General features: G+C 34.6%; 1 protein-coding gene across 9 annotated transcripts in view; it reads right to left on the bottom strand.

Annotated features, from left to right (window-relative positions):
* ATP11A (ATPase phospholipid transporting 11A) overlaps positions 1-18,611 on the bottom strand; it is a 212,546-nt gene that overhangs the window by 25,382 nt on the left and 168,553 nt on the right. For all 9 annotated transcript variants that reach the window (XR_007951752.1, XR_007951751.1, XM_051984224.1 and 6 more), the window contains 8 exons: positions 15,872-16,053; positions 13,194-13,445; positions 12,009-12,183; positions 6,675-6,777; positions 6,184-6,329; positions 3,355-3,414; positions 2,283-2,410; positions 34-169 (listed from right to left, as the gene is read on the bottom strand). Coding sequence is in view for 7 of the 9 variants with exons in the window: in XM_051984224.1 (XP_051840184.1) it covers positions 34-169; positions 2,283-2,410; positions 3,355-3,414; positions 6,184-6,329; positions 6,675-6,777; positions 12,009-12,183; positions 13,194-13,445; positions 15,872-16,053 (1,182 nt within the window). In the remaining 2 variants the exon portion in view is untranslated. The remainder of the gene's footprint in view (positions 1-33; positions 170-2,282; positions 2,411-3,354; positions 3,415-6,183; positions 6,330-6,674; positions 6,778-12,008; positions 12,184-13,193; positions 13,446-15,871; positions 16,054-18,611) is intronic.

The raw sequence follows: 18,611 nt of genomic DNA, 5'->3' as shown, positions 1-18,611 counted from the left end.
CTAAAATCAACATCAATCAAATAAAATACTCACCTGTCCATTGATGGTCACTGTCGTGTTTTCAAGCATCAAATAAGCACCAAAGAAAAATACCAGAGCATCAAATACGCCCAAGAATGTCCAATAAAGGAATACTCGCCAGCGGAGTAGAGCATTCTTGGCAATATCCCTGCATAAAATAAAATTTAAGAAGATTGTTTTTTAACCATGTTAAAATTAAAATCTGTTTCTCAGGGATAGGTCCTTTCCCAAGTTTGGCAGACATTCTTCCTATGCCACACTCTCCATCTTAAAAATACTGGTATTAAAGAATATGATTAGCCCTTCCCTCACTAGATCATTGATTTTATCAATATGAGGAACTACTCAGTAGAAGTTCTTTCTACTGAAGTGGATCAGCAACTTGTCTGTAGTTCATGAATTTAAAATGGAAATTTAAATGGAAAATTTTAAGTGACTTGTCACATAGCTAATTATGTGTCAGAGGTAGGACTCAGGACTTTCTCTTTTATTCACTATGCCATGCAATAATTTATTAACTTTCTAGTTCTTTTGAAGAGTCATACCTAGCTATATATACAAATTTGTGTAATAGCTAAAGACCTTATAATAGAATTCTAGTATCTATCTAAAGAATAAACTAAACTAATAATAATAAATAATATATTTTAATATAATAAACAATATATATTATATATAAAATACATACATAATGATAAACTAATAAGAATAAACTAAAGAAACCTCTCCTTGCATGGAATGCCCTCCCACAATGAGCTCTGTTCCTTCAAAGATAGTTCAAACTATACTTTCTAGATGAGTTACCTTCCTAATAATTCCATAACAACAATAAAACAGCACTTTAAGGTTTACGAATCATTTTGTCCACAACAAGGAGGCAATTAATGTCAATATTATATTTTCCTATTTTGGAGATTAAAACACTGAAACTCAGAAAAGTAATCTGTCCAAATGTCAATTGGCTACTCAGTATTTAAGGGTCCTGACTGAGATTTGCAACCACATTTTCTGACTCTCAAGTGATAGCTCCGTTATACAATGTTGCCATATGTTGTGCAACAGTATAGCCAGGAAAGCTGATGAAGTTATATCGCTTCTCAACAAATTCATGAAGAGAGAATATTTAAATATTTCTTCTCTCAGTGTGTGTGTGTGTGTATGTATACACACATATGTATATGTATATGTGCATATGTATATATTATATATACTTAAGTGTATATAAATGATATCAGCTATATATAATTATCTATACACATACCCACACATATATGCAAATATACTAACATACTTCATTATATTTCTTCCCCATTAAGCCAGTCAATGTTCAATGATTCAACAAATAACATTCACTGGAGATTTCTGGTATTTTCCTCTAATCTGAGTCTTCATTTCTGTGCTTCTCTATTTCAGGATTCTTTTTGACTGTCTACATGTTATGATTAGAAGGAAGCAATACAGCAAGCAGTCAGTAGTTTCCTATAATCCATCACTACAAATCAAAGCAAAGAACTGCATTTATCAAAAGTCCTGGGGGAACACAAGATAAGCCAATTTTCACTTGAACTGGAATTAGAAAAGCAGCACGACAAGGTGAATATCTAAGAGTTTGACAACTGAGTCAAGAGGATCTGGGTTCCAGTTCTACCTGTGACATCCATTGGCTGTGTGTCTCTGGCAAGACACCCCACTTCTCTGAGTGCCCCACCATGCCAGGTAATTCTCCTGGATTTTGGAACAGCAGGCCCTCATCAGCATTGGCCAAGGGAGCTAGCTGTCTTTGAGAGTTCCTCATACCAATGAAATCAAAGGTCCAGTTTTGTTACAATAAGCAAACAAACAAACAACAACAAAGAAGGACTCCCTTTATCATAATGGGGACAAGTGAGGTAAGATTCATTAAAAGACAAACAATTCTCTTTCCCCTCTGAAGTAATATGCTTTTTGTTTTCTTTTCAAGGGAAATTTAGGCAGGAAATCTATGAAGTCAAATCCTTTGAAGTACGCATATCACTTTGCAGATTTTAAAGGGTTATTTATATTTATCAATTATTGTTGCTATTCTTATTTCAGTCATAACTTTATCAGAAAACACCAGACACAAAATGACTTAATGAAGCAAGTTGGATATGATACAGACCATGTACACATAATACATGTACATTATTTAACTTGGGCTACTACTTCCTTCTTAGGAATCTTTGCTAGCAGCAGATGCTCTCAACAAATCGTTTTGCTAAGCTGTATCTCAGTGACGTTACCTGTACAGCGAAGGGTCTCTCTTGAGCATATCACTGGTGACATGCTGCTCCATCAGACTGTACATGAGGATGGGGAGGGAAGTGAAACTGATATTGTACAGTGTTAGATACGCAGTATCATATAAAGGCTGAAGAAAGAAAAGAATTGTTTTTCTTTTTAAAATAACACAATATATAAAAACACTTTTGCATTTAAAAAAACAATCAAAATGCATATCTATCATAACTAGGAATGGTTTAGTTTTATAGAGATTCATATACACTGCGGTCCTATGAATGTAACTTACCACTTACAACTGCACTAAGGTTTTTTGGGATATCCTGTATATGGTAGACTAAACAGGGCTTTCATTTAAGTCACTAGAATTAAAACTGTACCTGAAAATACCAATAGGTGAAGAGAACCTATAAAAATGGAAGGGTTCCCAATAATGCTTAAGGGGTTTTCTTCACCCTGTCATCTCATGATGACCTATTTTGCTATACCATATCTAACAAAAATCACCAAAAAAGGGCAGAGAGAAGGGATTTGGATTGAAGGTACACTGAGATAGATGCTGATTCCTGGGATCAGGAGGTACACCAAGCTATTCTATCAGGCTAACATAAGGAAGCCATTTTCTTTATTTTTTACCTAGGACCAGGAAAGAATTAATTAGTCAGTGCTGCACAAGAAGCAAGCACTATATTCATGTCAGAATATTTAAAATACTTTGAAGTATTTTGGGGGACTAGAAAATTCAATGAGACACCCATCAATGTGAAACACTATCTTAATTCTGTCTCAATTGTTCCTCATCCCCAAGTCTGCCAGAGGAATTAAGGAAACATGCATATGCATACACACACACACACACACACACACACACACACACACACACACACACACTTCAGAGGATGATCATGAAGGAAGATACCCTCCCTTCTCCCTCAGTCTTTCCCTGTCTGCTTCCTCACTCTTCTGCAAAGGTGTTTTTTTGCATGCTAATGATAACCTACTCTCATTTCTCTCAAAATGCTGGGAAAAGAGAATTAGGCTAAGCAAAGTTCTTTTTTAGATTCTGAAACTCACCTGTTGTGAAAATCCACAGAAGAACTGGTATAAAAACTGAGGAAAAATGAAGCAGACATTCTGAAAGAGAAATGAAAAATGTTTATCAGTCAAAACACACATTTCATATAGTTCTCCTCCTTGTAAAGGTTGTTCTAGTAGGCCAGTGTAATCTCTTGTTATTTGGGAAAAGGTGAAGGGAGGCTCTGAAGCAGTCTTGGACTGAGAGAGTGACAAATAATAGGTTGTAAACATTCATTTATATTTTATTTCTTTGGCATCTTATAAATATACAATAATTCCCTACTATGTAGAAATGAAAATATTAAAGAGTAATTAAAGAGTAATCATGCCTGATTTCTACCGAGATAGTGAGGGGCCAAAGCAGATCCTATGTTGGAGCTGGAGTCAAGACACTTACTAGTTGTATGACCCTGGGAATGTCTGTTAGCTTTTTTTTTTTTTTTTTGCTTTAGTTGCTTATCTTAAAATGGTAATAATAATAATAGCATCTACATCTCATTGTTGTTTTGAGGGAAAAATGAGGTAATACATTTAAAATGCTCTTCAAATTTTAAAGCACAATATAATACTGTTATTACCAAAAAGAAATGAGATCTGATGTAGGTAGAAGGATAATGACATTTCCCATCAGGCTGTACTATTCTGGACTTCATCCTGTTTCAAAAAGTTCTTCATTCTCAAAGATCCCTTCAACATATACATTCTCACCCTGGAAGCAGTCCCTACCCCTGGAGGGACAGATGGAGGGACACTGGATAGAACCTGAACTTAGGATGTTCCTTTATTTCTGAAAAGGCCATGGACTCTGAACAATCCTTGCCAGTTTCCTTTATTTGCTGTGCTGGCATTAGCATGCCAGAATCTTGAGAGCAAGGACTTCCTTTTTATTTCCAGTTGTATTCCCAGAACTTAGCATCGTACCTGGCAGTGTTTAATAAATGTTTATCAGGGCAAAGAATTGAAAATTGTGGGGATACCCATTAACTGGGGAATGGCTGAACAAGTTGTGGCCATTGATTGTAATGGAATACTATATTGCACTATAAGATGTTGACAAGCCAGATATTTTTAAAAATACTAGAAAGATTTACATGAACTAATACAAAGTAAAGTGAGCTGAACCAGAAGAACATTGTAAAAAGTAACAACAATATTGTAAGGATGATCAACTGTGAAAAACTTAGCTAATTGATTAATACAATACAATTTTCAAGAATCCATGATGAAAAAAATACTATCCATCTCTGGAGAGAGAACTGATGATGTTTGAGTGTTGACTGAAGCATACTTTTTTAACTTTATTTTTCTTGAGGTTTTTTTTTGGTGGGGGGGAAGAAAGGAGATATGTTTTCTTTTGCAACATGACTAATATGGAAATAGATTTTACATGACTTCACATACATAAAGGATATCATATTGTTTGCCTTCTCAAGGGATAGGGAAGGAGAGAATTTGAAACTCAAATGTTTTTTAAAAATAAATACTACATTTTTTACATGTAATTAGGAAATTACAAATTACAAACAATGCCTATGTGCAAGGCACTAAACTAGACTCTGGAGACACAAGGAGATACAAGGTAGGATTGTATTTACTAAAGGGATAATACATAAATATATAAAATACAAGTTGAAATACAAAAAGTACATAGGAAAAGCTCAAGAGAGAGGTATGAAATCACTGGGAAGGAGGAAGGTTTTCTGGGAGGAGACAGCTGGGTTTTGCTCATAAGAGAAAGAGAATTTCAACAGAGAGATGTGGAGACAATCCATTTCATATATGAATCCTTTTCATATATTTCACATATGAGGCAACTCACAAAGAGTGAGGTTGCTTATAATGGATGCAGGAAAGGGTTAATAACCTAGCTTGGCTGGAGCATAGGACTAGAAAAGGAACAATATGAAATAAGGCTGACAAATTGGTTGAAGCTAGACAGCAGGGATTCTTGAATATCAATTCAATTCAATTCAGCACACATATATTAAGTAATTACCCTGAATAAGACCCTGAAACAGAAAGACATAATGAATAACAGTTTCTAGCTAAAGAAACTTTCATTGAACTGAATATAAAGAATAAATTGATGAAGAATACAGAAAGATTTGATGAAAACCCTAAAAACAGAAATAGGAAAAATTTTGGGTAGAAGGTACCACTCAAAACAGATTGAAGTTGTGTTTATATACCTCAGGCAATGGGAAGTCCACTTGAAGATTAAGAGCAGGTGAATGATATTACCAGTTTGGTGCTTTGGGAAGACTATTTTTAGCATAGATGTAATCAACAAAAGGATGGATCTTCCCAATAACTTATGAAAGAGGGAATGGAACTATTATCATCTCTATTTTACATATGAGGAAGCTAAGGCTCAGGGAAGCCAAGGAACTTGCCCATTGTTATACAATGAGTGACAAGCTGAAAAGCCTGGCTGGTCTTCTGACTCAAAATGAGTATTCTTTTCCATTCTAATATACTGTATTAAAATACATAATGGGAAGGAATTAGGAGAACTGAAAGAAAAAATTATTCAATTAACTAAATTTCAAAAATTAATTAAATTAATATTAATTTCCCCAATATTATTCCACTTATAGACTGATAGGCTGATTAAAGAAAGATAAACATTTTTGTATTAACATAAGGAAAAGTTGAAGAATTTGTCTCTTGTTGAAGAATTATTCCAAGAGATGCTTTACCATTTCTTTCCTTTGTAGTTATATCTATTTTTATAGCCTGTTCCTAAGGTTTCAAGCAATTTCAGCAACTGTGCCACTTCTATCATACATGTCACATTCAAGTGAATAACACGGAAACTTCTCTCACCTTATAAAAGAAGTATTGCACAAGTTCAGATATCCTAATGTAATAAAAATGCCCATGGACAAGGATCATCTTCTTTAAGTGTTTAAATTTCGGTATTGCATAGTCACTGTTCCTTGCAGCTTGACGACCTTCTTTTCCAATAATACCTACAAGATAACAATTCATTGGGATGTATTTAGCAAATAATAATACTACTACAAATATGGATATTGGGCGACTCTATTAAATACATCACTCCAATGTCCAAATATTAAATGACATAGCTTATCCAGATATCTGGATATTTAGAGAAATCTTTGAGTTCTTTGTCATAAGAATTCCTTTCATTGATGCAGATTTTTAACTCAAAGAGAAACTGCCTATTTCCGGTTTCAAAGTACACCATTTACATCTTTTAGTACTACCTTTGTCATAATTTATCCCTTTCAGCATGACAAATTATCCAAGTTATGTAGTCAAAAGAGCTGAAGGGGCAAAAAGGGCAAACTTACCTATGCCCACATGTGCTTCTAGAATCATGCTGACATCATTTGCGCCATCCCCAATGGCTAGAGTAATAGGGTGCTCCTTGGAAAGTTTAATCAATTTCACGATCTGGAAAAATGGAAAACAAATGTAGAATCTTTTTTTTATGCTGCACATACTCTTCTCAGCTTATTCAGTGATTTCCTAACAGCAACATGGAAAAATCAGAATTCTTTTTTTAAAGGATTTGAACTCACTTATAATGGTGGTGATTCAATAACAATAGTTAAAATAACCAGTCTTGTGGAAATTTGTTACATGATGCCTTGTGCCCATAAGGTTTACTCTTTGCAGAGGAGAAAAAGACATTTAAAGTAGCACTTTGAAATATGGTGGAGGAAACTTGTCAGAAAGTTCTGAAGATGGGAAAATTAGATCAAGGAAATATATTTTTCATTTATATACTTCAGATTTTGAATCGATATGGCAAAAGACAGGTAATATTAGCAACTTGCTGTTCCAAGATGTTCTGCAGAAATCAGAATAAGAATAGAAGAATTTCTGAAATTTTGTTAATGAAAAATTATCTACTGACTTTATCTTATTTAGTTAGCAAACTTGACACAAGAAAATATCTTCTTAGCATGTTTCCTTTTTAATGGAATTCCCTTTTCATTTATATGCAATGTGTAATGCTATATACTTTGTAGTCTCTCAACTTGCAAGCCAACTATTAAAAGAATTCTGAATATTTTTAAAATGTACTTCAACGTCTCATATTAGAGCTATTGCATCAAGTCCTGGAGGACATGGAATCAATGTATCTCAGGAAGGCAAGGCATTAGCCCTAACAAGCCATCTTTCTACTCTAAGGCTGCCTGGAGACAACCTATAACAGCAAGGAAAGCATGTCTAGAGTAGCCCAAGATACTACAAAGTGCATGGGTGGATGGGTGGATGGGTGTGTGTGTGTGTGTGTGTGTGTGTGTGTGTGTTGTGTGCTGCAAGGAACAAGAAGATAGCTAGATAAGAGTTTGATCTTCCTATTATTCTACCTTCTATTTTTGTTTTTTGTCTCTCCGTAGAAGGTAGTTATATCCCTGAGAAAACTGTGTGTCTTGTATAGTCCTGCAAACTAATGGAGCTCTTAGTCTTAAAAAATACTACAGGACTAGGCAATATGGTATATTATGTGACAGCCACTCCTGGACAGCAGAGCTGTGCCAGGGAAAAGGATGGGTCTCAAGTGGGAGCATCATATAGGTTTGAATTTTAGTTAATTATCTGACCTTGAACAAATCAGTTCATCCCTCTCAGCAATCTGTTTTTTGCAAACTGTAGAATGAAATTGTTGGATTATAAAACTTCTGAGATGCCTTCCAATTTTACAAACAAATGGACTACTGTGGATATGAGACTAGCAGTCAAGGACCTCTGTATCTGAGAGAAACCTAGTACATTGTGGAACACGGTCAAGCTTGGATGAAACAACTGCAATTACAGGAGCAGACTGCGAGAATCAAAGCTCAAGAAATGAGCAATGTCTCGCTCAGGGGATATACAGAGCTCTTCTGAAAGGCATTCCTCAGCCACAACTTTACTTACAATTCCAGTGCTTCATATTTTTAGAGGCAGGGAGAAACAGAATTGGCCTTTCTTGGTCAGCTGGTCAGTTGGTGTTTCATACTCAGTAGTCCCATATTTTTTCACCATATCAGGTGTAAGTGCCAATTATCATAGTTAAATAATTTTAAAAGAGACACACTTAATTGAGAAGTGTCTTTGAAATGTCTTTTCCTTACTTCTTTAAAACTGAATATTTGTTTATTTGGACATCTTGAGAGTAAGCAAGATAGAGCACTCATTTGATAAACAGTTTCAATATTGGATATAAAGCAGAGTAAGACCACTGCCAATATGCCTTACTGTTTTCTGCCAGCCATGATCCATTTTGAACTGGTAGATATTTAAGGAGGACTAAAATGAGGAAGCTCCAGAACTTGTTGGCCCAAGACAGTTCTTTAAAAAATACATCAAGTCTGACAATCATATTCATTTAGCTAAATCATCTCCTGAAGGAAAGATGTTCCTTTCATCTTTCAAGTTCAAAATAAGTTCAAAAATAAGAGGAGTGAGATCTGTAAAGGAAGAGGTAAGGAAATCCTGATCCCATCATCAAGAGACTGGGAAAGGGGTGAGTCAGCTTGAAATGGCAAGTTTCTGCAGGTAGAAGGAGCTAATTTCAAACTAGCTTATATTTTAGAAGGAAACGTTTATTTCCTTTGGCCCAGCATGGATAGAGAGGTATTTTTACTGTGACACAATATACCTCTACTGCAAGCAGGAAAGAACAGTGGTTATCAGGACTCCTTATTGTCCATGTTTTCATTCTGGATAGATTTCTTTGTATTCCCCTTGATTTGATTATATCAGTGAAAATTTCTTATGCACTGAGCTAGATTGTAAACTGCCTGGGTTCCTAGGAATACAGAGCCAAAGCGCTACTTAATATAATATTGTTTCATAAGATAATTTACAGCCAGGGTCTGGATATGTCAGTGTTAGAGGTCATAGGACCCCAATTTATCAACCTCTTTATTTGAATCATTTTTGTACTGAATTAACTAAAATGCCAAATGTCAACAAAAATTAGAATTTTAATGGATAGTCTTTAGTTAAGTTACTTTGATTAAAGATGACTTTCATATTATTAGAAGGACCAGGAAGAAGTATTAATGATGTCAAAAGTGACACAATGATTTTAAAAAATAATTTAAAATAATTTTACTATAATTTCTATCTGTACAAAAATAGCATAAATACAAATACTTAAAAGTAGATTTTATAAATTTAGTCTGAAGGAAAAATTTTCATCTTATTACCTTCAAATACACTGTGCCAATTGATGCAGCTCAATCCTTTGAAGTATTCTTAAATTCTGGTCCTTGTTAATGTGACTACACAAAATTACTGATTAAATGACAACTTGGTATTTTATGTTTTTTTCTCACATTTTATTTCTTCACTTTTAAAGGATTTACTCACTTTTAAAAAAATCTTTAAAAGAAACTTCTAAAATAGACTATATTTATGAAATTTAATTATAAAACCCTTTTGATTTTTCTCACTGGTGTCTGCCTTTATTTACATTTAATCTTTCTCTGAACCAGGTCCTTCAAGTTGCTTCTCATTTGTTGCTAAGATAGAGGTTTAATAAGAAACTCAGAGCTGACTGCTGAGACAGATATGGAAAAATGAGTAGTTCATGGTAAACACTAATGAGAAAATGACGTCATTGGAGGGTAGGCTATGTGATAGGGCTATTTTTCCCTAAGTGGAGAAAACTGTTCCAGTGAGAAAATCAAATGGGTTTTTATCAAATTTACATAAATGTAGGCTAGTAACATTCTTTAGAATTTGAGTAAATCAAATGGCTTTGTAGTTTACAAAGCACTTTACATTTCATCTTTACAACTCATTTGAACTGTAATTCAGTCTGTCTTGTGAAAACAAACCCTAAAGCCCCGATTAGTTTCAAATGGGCATATTATCTTAATTTTTAGTGGAAATCAGATTATGGAGACATGATTCCATCCAGTAAGGTCTACAAGACCACCATGATAGGCTCTTCAGATGTATCCTAGACATTACCACACTTGAGAGAATACAAAATATACAGTACCACAAACTACAGAGATGAAAAAGGGTTTTTGGAGAGGAAATATAATAAGGATGATTCCACTGTATTTCTCAACCAAATTTTATTTTTGAACCTGTGAAGAACTAACAGGTATCTTGATAGCAGTTTTAATTAAAGGACACTTGCCTGATATAAAACACCTTGGAAGGGCAAGAATGAAATAACTGTTCTAACATCATAGTTATATAGATAAAATTTCTTCAACAAAGTGCACAGAAAGATGACAATTTTACATCTTTTCTCACTAAGCAGATAGAAGTCACTTCTATCCTTTTACAAATACTTTCCTGAAAGGCAGCATGATGTAATACAGAGAGCTGGACTTGAAGACAGGAAGTTTGGTCTTCATGTCCCAACTCTGACAGATGATAGATGACCAGGAAACAGTGAAAACCTCTCAGTGCCCTAAGTTGGTATCAAACTCAGATAGAAATAGGGGCCAGTAAGCCACACATAAACGGATCCTTGAAAACTGTCTATTAACTTATACTTTCTCTTTTATTAAATTTTAATTTATTTTATTAAATATTTTCCAATTATATTTTAGTCTGGTTCTAGCTGTACTCTGCAATGCCATGAGGAACATGAGAGTTTGATATCTCTGCTCTACATGCTAAGCTGATTTCAACTAATCAATAAACAATTACTGACCAACTACTATATGATAGGCTTTATATTGGTCCCTATCCTCTGAGAGTTTATAATCTAAGCTTTTACAAGAAGCTAACAAGATAATTTTGTTTTGAAATACTAAAAATTATATATCTCTTTCACACACCTAAATAATATTTTAAAAGATATTACATACCTATGTATCGATATACATTTATTTAGCTCAGCAAGTGCTGTACAAAAGGATCTTTTAATGTAAAACATTTAAAATTTTTAGCTCATCTGTTTTGGACTATAGAGTTATATCTGAGAACTGACAGAGTCTGCTTTATGGTTTGGGACAAAGAGAGGCAGGATGTAGAAGCTACACTATTTAGCATGGCTTATTCTGTTTTTTCAAATTACTAGGCACAAAAATACTCACATTTAAATGTAGCAACAACAGAAACATTAAAGAACCACCAAGTTGTTTCTGATATGATTTTTTGGGAATATTTATTATTTCTGATTATTCATAAGATTATTCTCTCTGTTTGTGTAGATAAATAAAACTTGCTAGTCTATGATTTTGTCTTTGATTTTATTTTGTTCTAGGATTTGGAAAGTATTTTATTCCACATTCCACAGATGGAAGAGACCCAATGCACAGTGAGGTACTAATATTGTATTCACCCCATTCTCACAGAGACTCTACAGGGTGTACACTAGCATTATGCTAGTCCCAACAGACAAGAAAAAACAGTTAATTAAATATGTTCATTTACTGGTTAGATATTAAGGATATACGAATGAGACACAATCACAAACAGAGGCACAGCAAGGAGTCTTTTTAATATGTCATTACCTAATTGCACTTATCAGCAAGATTTTTCATGCTTTCTAGTTTTAATGTGTAATTTTTTTGCTGACACTTTTCATTTTCTAGAGGGGTAGGGAGTGACAGATAGCAGAGTTAAAATTATTAGTGGCTGTCACAACAGAGTAATGACTTTCAATATTTACCTAAAGTGATCCTACTCATCAAGCCATTTGGAGAAAATCCACTAACCTGTGCCTTCTGTAGAGGGGCCATCCGACAGCAGAGCACAGCGCTGCAGTTTCTGCAGATTTCCAGGAAGAGTTCTCGGTAGTTTCCAGAGCTCCCAGTTTGTCGGGGTTTCATTATTAGTGACAATGCAGCTCCATCAATAATCAAACCAAAATCTTGTAGATCATTTGAAAGTCTGCAGGATACACAAAAGACAAATGCTAAATCTTCATCTTTTGAGAGGACTCTGAGAGACATCTTTGGGAGTCTATAGGAGGCCTACAACATTAATGACAATACATCAATGAGCTTAAGGGAACACTATTTCTCAGATAGCCTTTCTAGGATTTGATGCAAGATTTATTTTTCAATGATTTATTTTTACTTTTTTCATTGAATTTAGGAAAATGAAAATACATATGATATAATAATCCATGACATCCATTTAACATAGTTTTGAGAGAGGGAGGAAAACAGGGAGAGAGAGAGAAAGAAAGATAAGAAAAAGAAAGAAAGAAAGAAGGAAGGAAGGAAGGGAGGGAGGGAGGGAGGAAGGAAGGAATGAAGGAAGGAAGGAAGGAAGAAAGAAAGAAATAAAAAGAAGAAAAAGAAAGAAAAAAAGAAGAAAGGAAGGAAGGAGGGAGGGAGGAAAGGAGGGGAAGGAGGAAAGAAAAGGAGGGAGGAAAGAAAGGAATAGGAGGAAAGAAAGAAAGAATGGGAAAAAGGGGCAAAGGAAGGAAGGAAGGGAAAGGAGGGAAGGAAGGAAGGAAGGAAGGAAGGAAGGAAGGAAGGAAGGAAGGAAGGAAGGAAGGAAGGAAGAAAGAAAGAAAGAAGGAAGGAAGGAAGGAAAGAAGGAAAGAAGGAAGGAAGGAAAGAAGGAAAGAAGGAAGGAAGGAAGAAAAATGGCTCATTTCTCAACATCCTCAGAAAACTATACAAAGCAAAAAGTGGCAAAAACTCAGTAACTCAATTGGATTTGCAGGCTGCTTTGGGACAATTTTCATGGAGGTATTTGTGATCATTTGCACCATTTCTCTTGCACATAATGGCATGCACTTGCAAGATGGAACCTTAACAGACTACAGCATTGTGTAGCATCTGGTTCCATGGTCATTTTGAATAGCTTCAGCTGTTTTTTTTCTCAGCTACATTATTAACCCATGTTCCACAATTCTGTTTTGATTGAGGAATGAAGATATTACTTGCCCTGAGAAATTGTCTCTGGTCATACTGCCACTGTAGTGCAGGACGGTCTTACTCAGCTCAAAGAGCACGTCATGCAAGCTCTGCTCTTCAATTTTTTTGGTAGTCAACTCGAGTAGTTGGGTGTTTCTCCTGAAAAGCTTGCAGGCATAGCAGGTAGCTGCTGCTGTTTCCATCTTGTCTCCTGTCAGAACCCAAACCTTGATGCCTGCTTTCTGAAGAGCTTCGATGGTATCAGCAGCTTTCTCCTGGAGCCTGGGGTGGTGGGCAAACAAATAATAAATATTGACCAAAAAAAAAGCAAACCAGAAGAAAAAAAGCCAGTCTTGTGAGTTTATTTTGGCCCTGAGGTACTTCAAGGTAATATGGAATATCTATGGGGGACTTTTAACCTCAACTTTTCCTATGTATTAAGAGTGTCATTTCTACATTGGGCATTACTTTTTTTTTTGTTGTTTTCACAGCATAATGGGATACTTATTAACTCATCTTACTGGGATTTCATGGGGGAAGTCCTACATAAAAGACCAGGTTTGGCTTAGGCTGAATCCAAGTTACTTCCAGCCTTATGATTATAATCATTTCCAGAGAAAAATAGTAACTTTCTTCAGCTTTTCATTTATGCTTTTCAATTCACTATATATTTCCACTTTTTTATTCCTTCTAAATGAATTCCATTCTACTTTCATTCTGCATCTCAAAACTAAAAAAAAAAAAAAAAATGTGACTCAATAACCATTTCTTACAGCTTAACAAAGACTTAAAAGTCTCGCCAACTATATCACTTTGTAACAGGTGAACAATTTCTTTTGCAATATATAACAATTTGAAGTTTGTATTTTCTGAGAATGCAATTTTTCTACTTGTAATTTCCTGATTTAAAATTTGTGAGTAAGACTATGTACTACTACTGCTAAAGTTATTGTCCATACATAGATTTATAATATGTACATACCTGTATTTGCATGTAGATTCCCCCATATAGATATATAGATATGTTTATATATGGGAAATGAGAGGTGGGAGGGGACAAATATAAGTATATGTATGTATTTCTAATTGATTATTTTCAACTATAGGTATTTATCTCTCTTTAGCCTTTAATAACTAGATGTTATATATTAAATGATTTAAAGTATTAAAAAATATATACAGTAAAATAAAATGGACACATCTAATTTTCTACTGTATGTATATCCTCCATTACAATCCTATTTTTGATGTTTCCATGTGGTATGGTGGTGATTCTGTAGGATTTTAAAAGCTATGACAGCACACTAAAAACACCAAGATTTTTGTTGTTGTCCAGTTATGTCCAACTTTTTGTGACTTATGGATTTATGCATGGGGTTTTCTTAATAAAATTATTGGCGTATTTTGCTGTTGCCTTTTCTGGTGTATCCTCATTTAAGAGTTGAGGAATGGAAGCAAAAATAAGAGTTTTAGTGACTTGCCTCAAGTCATACCACAGCTAGTAAAGTGTCTGAGACTACAATGAACTCAGGTCTTCATTGTTCAAACCCAGTACTCTAACTATTGTGCCACCAAGATGCCCTACCACAAAATAGGACAACTTCAAATAAACTCCGGGAGCCATACTAGGAGTGTGATGACCACGTGAAATGACAATGGAAAAGCTTATCTCATCAAGAGGTGGCTAATATCAGGGGATGCATATTTTGGTCGAAAAAACTACTAAGGTGTGTGTGCAGGGGTGGGGAGGGCAAGGCAAAGGAAGAGGAGTTAACAATTGGGTTGTATCAATGAGAAAAATCCCCATGTTGATGAAACTATCAATTGTGAATTATTTTACACACACACACACACATACACACACACACACACACGTACGTATATGCAGGATTTTCCTAAAGCATTTTAAGCTTAAAAAAAAAAATCTTAAAATTGTACTAAGACTTTTGGGACAATAAAAGGTTTTGTGTGTGTGTGTGTGTGTGTGTGTGTGTGTGTGTTGTGTGTGTAGAGGTAGATCTGTATTTCTCTATGTGTCTATCTAGACAGACCTATGATTTCAGTAATATAAGCTTTCATTGATGTACAATTTTCTTTACATAACAGCTGATAGTCCCCAATAGCTGCTAGAGCTCTGAGAGGTAAATGATTTGCCTGGTGTTCCATTAGTGGGACCTGAACTTTCTATTGTTAAAAAATACGCTTAAAAAAGCCTATTGCACACTCTATACTTTGAGAATAAACGTGAAAAAATGTTGGTTGGGTGGTGAAATAGAGCTCTGAGCCTGGAATCAGGAATACCGGTTTTGCCTCAGTTTTCTTATCTGTAAAATGAGCTGGAGAAGAAGGAAATGGAAATTATCTAAATGACTGCTTAACAACACAACAAAAAGTGAGTTGCTATGAAGTATATAAATATAAAATTCCAGGCACCTTTTCATTTAGTTTAGTTCAAATGAATGTCTGAGAAGGAGTCTATTAAATGAATCTTTTTAATCCGTCTGTCTTGAGTTTCTCTATATTGGTTAACAATGACAGACTCTTATCAAATCCCACAGATTTATCTGTGATATAGGCACAGCAATATTAATGACAGTTAAAGCTGCATCCTCTTCTTAGGGGAAAAAGACATAACAAATGTGTCCCTTAAGTTATCACTATGTGTTGGTGGAAAAAAAAAAAGATAAAGTAAATATGTTACACTTAACCGGTCCTCAACAGCTGTAGCACCAAGCAGAATAAGGTTTGTCTCAATCTGCTCATATGCTTCGGACAGTTTTTTTTCTCGTTCTTGAAGTGCCACTTTTGCTGAGTGTAGAAGCTCATGAATCTCATCATATTCTTCCTGTGTACATTTTTTATAGGCAACACAGAGAGTTCGCAGTCCTTCCTGAAATATAAATCCAAAATCAAACATCAGATAAACTATAACCAAAAGGATTGCCTGTTACAAAATTATTTGTCATTATTTTTATTAATCCTTTTTCTCCTTTCTCTTTTAATACAGTTATCCCTTACACATGGCACCTCTGCGATCTGGAAAATCTGCATAAAATCTTTTGGCCCACCCTTTGTGCCAAAGAAGTCTGATTTTTTTTTCTTTTTTCTCTTATGGGATCTTTACATTACTTATTGTAAAATATGAGTTGATATTATGTATTATTTTACATACATACATATTTTGTGCATTTCTGAGTTTCAATACTTTTTCTATGTTGTCTGCTGGTCTGCATGCATGATCTGAGGCTTCCTCAAAACCCCGCAAATTCCCATTTAATTTCCCTGTGACATAGCAAAACTGCTATGGATAAAGTCACAATGTGGAAGGGAGAATCAATCATATGGTTAAATTAAAACTTCCTTCACTGAAGGAGCTTACATTCTCTGGGGTATGGGGAGAACGGCAATCATTAACAACCAAGGGAAATTTGGGGATCATCCTCTACTCATGAGTGAATTCTCTGTGTAACAGAACAATATTAATTCATAATAATTATGAATTCATAATAGTGACTGAAACATAATAATTATGTAATGCAGATCTGAGTTCAAATTTCTCCTCAGACATTAATTAAATGGTCATGGCATCTGAATAGCAGAAAGCTTCCACACCAATGAAACCATAGACTCTTGATGTATTGAGATGATGAAGCAAAAAATTCAATTAGTATTACACTGTTATTGGTACTGTTTTTGCAATTCACCTTATTTCTACGCCCCCTCCAAAGAATTACTGTTTTGTCTTGTTTCTCCTCTATCCTATTCTTGTGCCATCAATTTTTGTAACCTAAGCTCTGAAATTTACAAATATAACCATAATAGTTCTTTTCTAGTGATTATTTCCCAACAGTGGTCCAACTTTCACTGAAGCAAGGCTTAAAAGGCTCTGGATATTTACACTTTCACAAGATTCTGGAAGAGTAAGGGGCTTCAGAAATCCATGCATGTTCTTAGGCCTAATATATCCTGCATCACTTAATCTGTGTTAGTTTTTGAGGAAAGAAAAATAATACCCTATTATTAAAGGTCTAAGTATGTTTGAAAGAGTTTGGAAGGATGTTACATTTCTAGACTATCAGTAAAGCAATCTGGTTCTCATTACTTGTATGAACTGTTATAAAACAAATGGTCTTTTGCCTCCCTCAGAGAGCAATGTTATCAGATTTCTAGGAATTCTGAAGTCTTATGGTAGAAATTGAAAGGAATGAGGATTTTTCTTTCCATCTGTTGCATGATTTTGATAAACAAAATTTATTTTAAGAGATTCTAACATTACATAGTTAGATTAATAAAGGAAAATAGAAACATATTTCTGAATTGTCACTTCTGTAAAAAGTACGAAAGAACAAATACTCAGGAAATCTGTCATAGTGAATTTTGTGCCTGTAGCTTCTCTTACATAAGTATCTGCATTTAGAAAATCTGGCATAGTACAAGATGAAGAAACATTGAATTTGAGGGCCTGGATTTTCTCAGACTCAGAAGCTGCTCAGATAGAATATATTGAATTACTCTTTTGGTTCCATTAATTTCCTTGTACTTCACAAATGACCTCCTTCCTTCTCAAAGTAATGAAGAATAATGTAGGGTGGAAAAAGCATAGAACCTATATTTGTTCAAGCAAAAAGTATTTTAGCATGATTATCTCTAGTTTTTGTCATTGTGGGGAGAAAGATCTGATTATGAGCAACAAAATCATTCTATAAAGAGGCTATTTTACTTGTATCAAATGTTTAAAAATCTGCACAAGGCAATAGTCACATCAAGTGAGGGAGGAATAGTCCCAGTAAGAGTTTGGCCTTCTGGGACAAACAAGTGGCATTGTGGATAGAATACTGGTCCTAAAGTCACAAAGACCTCAGTGCAAATGTGACCTCAGATGCTTAACACTTACTAACTGTGTGACCCAGGGCAAGTCATATAACCCCAATTGTTTGGCCATCCATTTAATCATAATAATAGCTATGATGTATGTAGCTCTTTTAAGTTCTGCAAAATATCTTTTGAATAAATAATTATTTGATTCTCATAACACTCCTGTAAGGTAGATGCTATCATCCCTATTTTATTGATGCAGAAAGAGAGAATCAGCAAGCTTAAGGTACTTGAGGAAGGATTCAAACTTGTGTCTTCCTAACTCTATGTCTAGGATTCTTACTATTATCTGCTTCTTTAAAAAAATTTTTTTTATTGATTCCCTTTCTCTTTAGACTAGTCATTGTTGGAAAAATGAAAAAAAAAAAAACTCCATTTTGACCCTGTCTAGATTAGAGTTTTCCTTGTAACAAAGAAAAATAACTGAGAAAAAATACCTCGGATAATGCATGTCTAATAAGTATGCAACTTTCTAGAAACTCTAGTAACCCCCTGCCTCTCTGCCCTGAAGGAGGAATATTTTATTATCTGTGCAATCTTGTTTTTAATGTACTACTAAAAGAGAACTGTCTC

Source organism: Antechinus flavipes, chromosome 3 (genome assembly GCF_016432865.1).
Source record: "Antechinus flavipes isolate AdamAnt ecotype Samford, QLD, Australia chromosome 3, AdamAnt_v2, whole genome shotgun sequence".
In the NCBI taxonomy this organism is placed as follows: domain Eukaryota; kingdom Metazoa; phylum Chordata; class Mammalia; order Dasyuromorphia; family Dasyuridae; genus Antechinus; species Antechinus flavipes.
The sequence above is the reverse complement of the archived record's forward strand: the minus strand, read 5'-3'. Positions and strand labels throughout refer to the sequence as shown.